Source organism: Neolamprologus brichardi, chromosome 18 (assembly GCF_056152115.1).
Source record: "Neolamprologus brichardi isolate AB-2024 chromosome 18, ASM5615211v1, whole genome shotgun sequence".
Taxonomy (NCBI): domain Eukaryota; kingdom Metazoa; phylum Chordata; class Actinopteri; order Cichliformes; family Cichlidae; genus Neolamprologus; species Neolamprologus brichardi.
The window spans coordinates 14,044,736-14,054,796 of record NC_142121.1 but is presented as its reverse complement, the minus strand read 5'-3'; the positions used below and the strand labels follow the sequence as shown (position 1 = coordinate 14,054,796).

At 37.6% G+C, this 10,061-nt stretch overlaps 1 protein-coding gene and 2 long non-coding RNA genes across 3 annotated transcripts; 2 read left to right on the top strand and 1 right to left on the bottom strand.

The window, feature by feature from the left end:
* Positions 1–1,705: 1,705 nt before the first annotated feature.
* LOC148097702 (uncharacterized) lies at positions 1,706–3,005 on the bottom strand. The gene is made up of 3 exons (XR_015716805.1): positions 2,739–3,005; positions 2,555–2,618; positions 1,706–2,192 (listed from the first exon to the last, which is right to left on the bottom strand). It is a non-coding gene; the product is annotated as an uncharacterized LOC148097702 (long non-coding RNA).
* A 364-nt stretch (positions 3,006–3,369) lies between these two features.
* LOC148097701 (uncharacterized) lies at positions 3,370–5,139 on the top strand. Its single transcript, XM_087832013.1, has 5 exons — positions 3,370–3,596; positions 4,176–4,284; positions 4,604–4,693; positions 4,793–4,960; positions 5,073–5,139. The coding sequence occupies exons 2-5, from the start codon at positions 4,218–4,220 to the stop codon at positions 5,123–5,125; spliced, it is 378 nt and encodes a 125-aa protein (XP_087688139.1). The 5' UTR covers positions 3,370–3,596; positions 4,176–4,217; the 3' UTR covers positions 5,126–5,139.
* A 209-nt stretch (positions 5,140–5,348) lies between these two features.
* Positions 5,349–6,578, top strand: LOC148097700 (uncharacterized). The gene is made up of 3 exons (XR_015716784.1): positions 5,349–5,669; positions 5,833–6,006; positions 6,388–6,578. It is a non-coding gene; the product is annotated as an uncharacterized LOC148097700 (long non-coding RNA).
* Positions 6,579–10,061: the final 3,483 nt, after the last annotated feature.

The window sequence follows — 10,061 nt, the reverse complement described above, 5'->3', positions numbered from 1 at the left end:
ACGACGTAATCAATGTGTACAAACTAAACCACAGATTACTTAATCAGTAGTCCCTTAGTAGTATCTTATTTTAACAGAAGAGATCTTATAAACCTTTAACCACTACTTTTAACCACAGTTGTATCCCTCTGGGAAACATTTGGAGACCAGTTGTAGGACTTTTGGGAGAGGAATGTCGCCTGTTTTTTGTCTAATATACGACTCTAGCTGCTCAAAAATTCCAGGTCTCCTTCTTTGTTTTTACTTTTCATTTCATCATACTTATAATGCTTTCCATTGGTGAAAAGTCTGATATACAGGCAGGCCAGGTCAGCACCTGGACTCTTCTCCTACTAAGGCAGTAATCAGATTAGCATAGTCTGAAATATGCAAAGCTTTCCCTGAAAGAGGACGTCATTGGATGGGAGCTTTATGTTGCTCTAAAAAGTGTATATACCTTTCAGCAGTGATGATTGCTTTTCCACCTGGAAAAAGGTGTGCGAGCTCCCAGTTACACGAGCATTAATTCCCAGACACAGACAGTGATTTCTGGAAGTGTTCCTGAGCCCACGTAGTGATTTCCATGACAGAATCATGACTGTTTTTATTGCAGTGTTGCTTGAACGCAGACTGGTGACCTGCTGCCAACTAACCTAACTAGTTCGAAAATCTTCCTGCAGCTGTTTCTTTTTTAGTTAATAATGAAGTCAATGCAGAAAACCACCAACTGGTTGAGGAGCACTCTTTCTAAAAAAGAAAAAAAAAACTTTTTATTCGAGAGACGAAACTTAACACATTTTGGGCCATCATGTGAGCGTAGATGAAAAGGGGAATGCTACAAAGGGGAATTTAAGAGGCTATTTGCGAGGAATCCAGCGATTTTGTGCAGTGTGTGTAGTCATTGTGAACTATTAATATCTGAGGCTTGCTCTCTTAGAGACCATTGACAACTGCGATCCATCGTTTTTATGGGAATTGAGGACTTCTCCTCAGTAAGCTGTACTGAATAGGACACAGTCTACATGTGATTTGAGGTGTTTGAAGCAGTTCAGAGTGTCACGCTTGTGCATGTTCAGAAATAATGATCATTTCTTGCTGTTAAAGATAAAAGGTTGTTCTATAGTGATATCGTTTTTTTTAGGCGAAAGCCAGACATTTGTTCTTCCATAATATACCTTCCCTACCAGTATCATGTTCAGTCATTTCCATATGACTCCACACTGTAAAATCTAATTAGTTCCCAGAACTCAAAAACATTGAGGAAACTCGTTGCCTCAAAAAAATTGAGTAAAGCTTAGCTAAAAATGACTAAATTAGAACAACTTATTTATTTTGAGTACTCTGTACAAGCTCATTTGTTCCCAGAACTCAAGAAAATTGGATCAAGTTTACGTAAGATGACCAAGTTAGGGCAACTTACTCATTTTGAGTACACTGTACAGCCTTGTTAGTTCCCAGAACTCAAAAAAATTAAGGAAACTCATTGCCTCAAAAAAACGAAGTAAAGCTTACTTAAGATGACTGTTAGGACAACTTATACAGTGCAAGTCTACAGTATTAAGAATAGCTTGACATTTCTGACTGTACAATACTAATTGTTTACCTACTGACAAACATTTCAAGTTCAACTAAATGAAAAAACAATTTGTGGTAACCTGAATATCATTAAAAAATAATTAACAACACTTTTTGTAATGATGTTAAAAATCAGCCCAACTTTTATTTTCAAACACAACAAAGTATAACAGCCAACATACTGGACACTGTTCTGCTGAACATCAAACAATTATATTGCCATCACTGTTATAATCTTACAATGAAACAAAGTCTCAGATTTAATTATTCTGAAAATAAGTTTAGGCCTACCACAAGTTTGTTTTGTACTTACATTACTTATATAATCAAAATAAAATATTTATTGTTCTGTCACAAGTGCAGTCTCTGATTTAAACAACACATTTGTTTTGCATTCCAACACATGAGCTGGAATGTTGTAATATTTTAAGGATGGCTTGTTTCCAGTCCAGGCATTACTGCCTGAATGACTGTCATGGATCGAGGTGATCCAAATGTAGGTGCAGAAGAAAGTCTTTAACTTCCCTTAAGTACAGTGGCAGTGGATGTGGGTTGGAGATGCAATGAGCTTGAACCTGCAGGTGATCATCTTCACTGACCACACCATGTGTGACGGAGGACTCATCTCTCCTGTTGTCCTGCAAGCAAACAATCATATTTTTTGGAACGTGAACTTAATTGCTTTCTTAAAACATTTTTTCTGCATTTGGTATAAACAGACTCAAATTTAGACAATCTCAGGCTCCCTCCCCACTGGAGAGGTGACATTGAATGTCCCAATTGTCAGTCTGGATAGCCCTGACCACCACCCAACACACAATAATGTCATGGCCAATAACTTTCATTCTAAAGATGTGCAAAATAATGTGGGCACAAAACAAATTTTGTTGTTAGAAAACTTGCAGACTTCACTATATACAGTGTAGACCCTCTAAACTAAGTTTGAGGGATGTGATCTTTCAAGAAATGCAAACCAAACTGTTGTTGTTTGTTTACTTACACAGCATGTCTTGTAGAATTAACTGGAGTCACCAGCAACAGCATAGTGCAGTCATATCTCAAGTCTAATAACAGAAGACAGGAAAAGATCAGTACAGAAACAACTAAGGTATGATTAAAGTTCAGCCTGATTAATATAAATGTCACTGACAGTTGCTAATATATTGGAAAACCAAAATACTTACTGATGTCTTTCTGTCCAACAGCAGGAGTGCTGGTCCCGAGCCTCAAAGACAGTAAGAAGCAAGCAGAGGAAGAAAAACAGAACATTTTTCAGAAACTGATTTGATCCTTAATGGCTGTGCAATCATTGTAACATAGAGTTTGCTTATGTTGTTAAATAAAGGCTAGATTTGACATTAATAGATGTCACAGATGTTCAAAAGCTGCCACAAAGCATGAAAAAAATGGACGTCTCCGAAAATGTCTGAGCATTTTTGCAAATATGTGATGTCTTGATAAATCTAACAGATATTTGAACTTTACACAGCAACATTCTCGCCTGAAAATATCTTAAAAGTTTATTTTGTGACCTAGAAAAAGTAATAAGTTTTTTTAGCCGCGCTCCTCCGCCATTGCCGCGCTTACAAGTATGCGGAACCGAGAAATGCGATCCTCCTTTCCCCCAGACTACCCAGATAGCAAGGAGACATTGAACAGATGTTGATTTTCCATCTGAACCATCAGAATCGTCAGGGTTGAAATGTCAACACAAAACCAATGTTGAAACAACACTGAAATACTGATGAAACCTGACACTGACATTGAAATAACATTGATTCACTGTTGTTCTGTCATCGTTGATTGTTGATCTATTTATAGTTGACAAGGCGACAACAATCACGTTGAAAAACCATATATTTATGGTTGAGCGGGAAATTTAAGCTGCTACCACTTGGACTATTCCAAAGCACCCCCTCTCACAGTGGTACATCCCTCCAGGTAACCATTGTCTTGTACAGTAGAGCGGGACATTACTCTCAGCGGACCGGAGAAGGCATCAGTTTATGCACTGCACTGGCCTGCACCACGATTAGTATAAGGTAAGAATGAATGATTTTTGTTCTATTCGTTATTTCCACAGTTGCATTTGAATAACAGTAAAAAACAAACAAACTTGTTAATGTAAAGTTTCGGACAAAATATGGGAACCCGAAATTGTGTTTACTTTCATCTTACAATCCGGCAACAAATAAATTGCACAGCGAATAAAGTCTATCAACAAAGAAGACATTTTCGTTTCAAACTTTTCCGTTATATTCCCTTACAAAGCTAGCTAGCTAGCTAGCTTTAACGCTTCGAGGGTTCCTTTGTTCTTGCCGTCGCTTCGCTTGACCCAGACTTTCGCTCTGTAGTTTCTTTTTAGCATAGTACTACAAAAAATTGTAAATCTGAGATATATGATTGATAAACGTAAAGGTAGCTGTATAAATGTGTTCAATGACTTTGTTACTTTTAATGATTGCAGAGCACCCGCTTCGATTCACACTCAATTCAAACTTTACGTTGCACGCCCACCTAACTTTACGTTGCACGCCCACCTAAATTACGCTGCACGCTCACCTAACTTTACGCTGCACGCTCAATTTATGTCTGGCCATACATTGTGTTTGTACTTCCAGACACATTTCACGAAGCAGAACGCAGTCTTCAGAAATATCTAAATGAACACTATACGTCTGACCTTCAGTCCGAAGCTGAAACTCATACCACTCATAAAAGAAAGCACAAGTAAAACTTTTTTTTTTTATTTCACAAACATATCTTTGATTGCTAAGAATTTATGATCTTGTCTTTTATACATATCTGTGGTGCTTGCATACTGCAATATCACCACATAATATAGTCCAAAAAGTGGAAGCTTGTAAACTTTTTAAAAATGCAAAGCCGTGTACACTTGTGCACTTCAAAAATTCCTTGTATACTGTACCTTCTTGCACATCTCCGTTTCCTGTGTGTGTTTTTATAAATCAAACTGTAACTTTAGGAAAAAATATTCCAAAAGCACATTTGTAATTACTTATGACCGTTTTCAACTTTTTGTCTTTAGACCAAATCCCCTGTACACATATAGTGACTCAGAGGATGAGCAGCCCACAAAAAAAAAGGTTTCCCCAGGCCCCTCGAGTGAAAATACCAGGTAATAAAATACTGTCTAGTGTCTTTGTACATATCTGTGTGTGACACAAGGAAACTTTTTTGACAAGTTGTCTGTATTCTTAAATCTTTTTCTAAACAGCCCTCACCACTCCGCAGTCTTCCCCCCAGCCCACTGACAGCAGGCATCATAATGCCCCACCCAGCTGCCGGCACCTTTCTCCACTCCAGCACAACTCCAGCACAACCGACACAGCTTTGCGATTTCCCCAGCATGCTGAGTCTGATGTCGAGGCCTTCCCTATAGATGGTATGCTTTTAAAATTGTTTTAAAGCTGAATCACAATGTCATTGTACTCTTATCTTCAAAACACCAGTTTATACTCCTGAATGTCATCTTGTTGTGATTTGTTTTTCTGTAGATTCCAGAGACTCTGGAAGGCCACTATTACAAGGCAAGTTCGAAAGTCTTTGAATTTCAGATTTTACATGGTATAAATGGTAAATGGCCTATATTTGTACAGCGCTTTAACTAGTCCCTAAGGACCCCAAAGCGCTTTACACATTCAGTCATCCACCCATTCACACATAATTCATGCACTGGTGATGGCAGCTACATATACAAATATCAAATATATGTGACAGGCAAAAACTAGCAAAAGCTCTTAGCAGTTAGAACAACTTGTACTTGAATGCAGAATGTTACACCATCACTTATGGATACATTAGTTTTTCGCCTCTCACTGCTTAAGCCATTAATCTTTCTAGAATTGTTTTTTTTTTAAACAGATGCGACCTCACAAAAGATGTTAACTATGCTGTCAGACCTGACGCGAGCAGTTAACGAACTCCGTGAGGAGGTCGGAGCCATCCGCGAGGAGGTCAGAGCCATCCGCAATACCGGCTGCAATCAATCGGTAGATGCTGGGGTACTGCCTCTGGATTTGCCCTTGCACAACATGGAGGAGCTAAATAATGCAGAGGCAGCTCTTCTATCACAAGAGGCCAATAAGGCAATGGTAAGTATATAAAGGTTATGTACACTTTGTAACTATAAAGTGTAATAGCTGTCAGATGTGATTTAAATACATAACAACGGCCTGTTGATTAAACACACAAGCACTTGCATACACATTTAAGACATGAGACACGCTAATTCCATCTCTTAAAATGTGTCTATAGGTGAGACGCTTTGCCTTGGTTGGAGGGACCACACTGGAGGTGCGAGTCCGCCGTGTAATTATGCCATTACAAATGAGCTGGCCTCGCTACTGAACTGGGCAGGGAAAAAAACAAAGGACCAGACAAAGCAAAAGAGGGCATTTAAAGATACAGTGCTCTGCAAATGCATATTTGGTAAGTTTTACCGTTTTTTTTGCTATATTACTTTGTCTTTCTTAATAACAAGACTTTCATGTCCGGTTAATCTGGAGATGGAGTCTTTGGTCTTTGGCTTATTTAGTCCTCGGGTTGTAGTTTGTACAGCCCGAAGACCCCATGTTTATTTTGTTTTAAAGGATACACGGCACACTATGCTAAAACTTATCACTTTTTCCGCTCTAGCTCTTTGGGAATCAAACGCGGCAGTTTGCAGATTTACGCCTGGTGACTTTCTTGTTTATCAGCCTAGGAGTTTACATACTTTCTCCCCGCTGAAGACAGTTAACAAGAACTTATTCATGTGCTCTAATTCACTTTTTTTGTTTGTGTGTGTGTGTGTGTGTATTTTTGTCCTAGATGGCCTGACGCAGCAGTTAGGGGCAAACTCTATGTCAGAGTTTGTCTTTGCACAAGCAGTGCAGAAATGGCTGCGATACGCCCCAGATCGTTTGGGTGGTGCAGGACGCATCCCCATCCCGGAGTAAAAAAATGAAAAACTTCTGTAAAACATATAAATTTAAATAGGAAATTGTGTTTTTAATAAAGTATTTAGCAAACAAAACATGCCTATTGACCTTTTTTGTTTATTTTTTTTCTCTGTTACATCACATGCAATGCTTTCTTATTTTAGGATATTAATACATTTTGAGACTTTTTTTTATAAAACACAATTATGTGTTTAGGTGGTTTAAGTATTGATGGAAACATGCAGTAGTTTAGTATTGGTTAAAATACCTATAAAGAAAGGTAGATTTCCAGTCATGATTTAACTGTTGTTTTAATGAAAAGCAACTGTGCGAAAGAGGTGGAAAATCAACACCATAGCTCAACAGTGTTTCAATATCAGAATCTGACATTGTTTCAATGTCAACAGTATTAGAAAATATAACGTTGAATCAATGTTGAAACCTGACATTGATTCAACATCAAAACCTGATGTTGTTTCAATGTTAAAAAAGGGTGCAAGAGTGACGTTAGATCAACGTCACACTTCAACGTTGATTCAATGATGTCGCCTGATATTGACTCAACATTGTTTCAATGTTTCCTTGCTATCTGGGTAGCCTTTCTGGTTCACAAAATAACCTTTTAAGATATTTTCAGGCGAGAATGTAGCTGTGTAATGCTCAAATATCTACTTAATTTATCAAAATATCACATATTTGCAAAAGTGCTTCCACGTTTTCGGAGAGCTCTGTTATCCACCAGCACGATAGCTGACCGGGAGGTCAAGGCTTGATAGAGTCCGCGAGCACAGCTAACTCCTGGCTTATTGTTTTCAACCCCCTGCGTCTTTTGCTACTCAGGTTAAACATGATATATAATTAGTTAGTTAGTTAGTTATGGCTATGGATTGAAAATACCCCCCACACCACACCCCTAACGGCTGCACCTCCCGAAGAATTTTGTCTGTGCTCTTATCTCACTTTTTTATTTCAAACAATCAACAGAAAATTTCACCGACATAGTTTTATGTAAGGTTTTTAAGGCTATGTTAATTTTTAAGTAACATGAGCCCAGCGGCAGCAGCAACGCTAGGCTAACACTAACTAGCTAGCAAGATTATAAACCTGGTGCTAAACTAAGAGCAGCCACAAAATCAGTTTAAATAAGAGTAAACATTTACTCACCAAGTCAGTGTATCAGGTAAAGATTCACAGCAATGACAATAATCTCTTGAGCTGACGCTTCACCAGGTTTGCTCAACATATTCCATAACAAATGCTGGCACCATGAACATGCGGACTGATCCCAGAGGGAGGGAGGACGGTAGTCACGTGGCATTTTCAAAACACATCTTTCATCCTTCCACACCAAGAAGCAAAACTTCCAGCTTATTTAGTTTTTCTAAGTTAACACAACTCAAATAAATTGCGTTTATCAGCGTTTTTTGCATAAAAAGTACTTGTAACTTATTTAAATTGAGTTCTAATAACAAATTGATAAAAATTGAGTTCAGCCTATTTAATAGTTTTAATTAAACACAATATTACATTTTACAGTGCAGTATAAGGTGGTTTAAACAGGGGCGATTTTAGCCCATTTTTGGGGGTGCTTCAGCACCCCGAAAATGAATCAAAGCACCCCCAAAGATTTCTTACTTTTTTTGACAATATTTGCTGTTTGTGTGACACACTACTAAAAATATAAAAAGCATACAGTACTGTACTTGTTTGAGACGTAACATTTTAACAACAAAAGTATAGATAACCCCCCCTCCCAAAATGGTTTGTTCCAGCTCGCCTCTCCCCTACTCTGGCTCTAGCGCCGTTGCTGCCAGAGCGATGGTGGCTGAGACGCAGCAGAGCGGAGGTGTGAGTGCCTGGCTTAAAACAGGACATGTTAGCTGCATTTAACCTTCAGTTACTCTTAATATAGTTAGGTAGGAGTAAGACTATGTTTCTTTTTAGCTGAAAAACATTACACCAGGTAACCTGCAGTGTTGAAAGCGTGTTTTGCGACAATGTTTGCTACCCTACAATTCGTCCTGCTCTGTAGTAAATTCAGCGACATCTGACCGTCCTGTTGCTCCCATTGAAATGTATACAGCCTATTTAAAATCGAAAACTTTAAATTGTCGGCAGCCTACTGTTGTTACCACGTCCTGTTTGAAATGGATACTAACTAGCTAACTGACTGAATGCCCATTAACCTTATAACTCCTGTTGTGTGTGTGTTTGTGTGTGTGTGTTTGTGTACAGAGAGACAGCCAGGTTCATAATGGATATGAGGAAGTTTTTTCAAAAAAAGGAGCCACCTTCAGGTAAAAGTGTAAAATCAAATGATCCATCAATCAAGAATAATGTTGGATCAGTGTTTCAATGTTTATATCTTTTATTAGATGTTCATGTGGTTTGGTTATTTTCCTTTTGGTTGAAAGTACACTGAGAGAGGACTTTTTGTTAGTGATCTTAATAGTATTTTTTTCATATTAATGTAATTTTTCATCTAATTGAATACAATCTATTTGTGTATGATTGTCAGTCCAAAGAGGGAGAGAGGAAAGAGGGGGACATGAGGTCAAGGTTAGGAAGAACCAGGTAAGAAAACAGACAGGGAACAGTGACAGGCACAACAGAAACTGTTAAACTGGCAAAGAAAAAAAACAACAACTTATTTTACTCATACAATCTGGAAGTTGTGTCCTCCCTATATTAAAGCTGTTATACAGAATCTGCAAAACAAACTGGGTTGAAACATTTTTGACCCTCTTTAACAACATTCCAACATAACATTATAATTGATTGGGGAGATTAAAAGTAATGATATATTTTTATGTGGTTCAGCCACAACTCTACTAAAACCTCAGCCAGTAATAGGTAGGCCGACTTTTGGACCGTCCAGTTGTCTGTATGACTGCCACAGTACGTACGTCACATTTGCGCACTAACAGAAAGTGCCAAACAGCCCTGGTGGAGTGAGGAGCTGTAAAGAGAAGCAGATGCTCTGTTTATATTCTAAAAATGTTTTAAGCTTGTTTCAAAGATTCTGTACAGCAGCTTTAAATGTTTTCCAAAAGCACACATACACTTATCAGTGTTTCTCAAACCTTTTACAGTGTGTACCACCTGATAAAAATGTTAAGCTCTCCTAAGTACCACTGTGAAAGCATGAAACTCATAAATCTTACAACACAAAATTAGTATTATTAAATTAGTAAAATTAGTATCTGCAATAAAGATTTTTTCATACATTGTATACATTCTACCACAGGCAAAGTTGCCTCAATTTTTATAGTTTTTATTAATATTTTGTAATAATTTATTTTTAATAATTTATTCTGTTCTGGGAGTGTATTTTTATGTATCTGTATTATATTATACATACACATTAAAAGTGAATCTCTGTCCAAAAAATGCACTCAGTTTACTTTTTACTCACTATGAGTATCATTCATTATTCTCGCCCAGTAATTAAGGTTAGGATTTTTTCTATTCCAATCCATTCTTCTTTGGCAGCATTTAAATAACCTTAATCAGATTTGATGGTTTTGTTACAGACTTTTCAAAAAAGTGTTTTGCTTTACTTTC

Excerpts from the sequence above, each read along its gene's own strand:
- LOC148097701 (XM_087832013.1), top strand. The coding sequence starts at position 4,218 with ATGAACACTATACGTCTGACCTTCAGTCCGAAGCTGAAACTCATACCA. Across the intron at positions 4,694-4,792 it reads CCCTCGAGTGAAAATACCAG|CCCTCACCACTCCGCAGTCT; the intron begins GTAATAAAATAC and ends TTTTCTAAACAG. Across the intron at positions 4,961-5,072 it reads CGAGGCCTTCCCTATAGATG|ATTCCAGAGACTCTGGAAGG; the intron begins GTATGCTTTTAA and ends GTTTTTCTGTAG.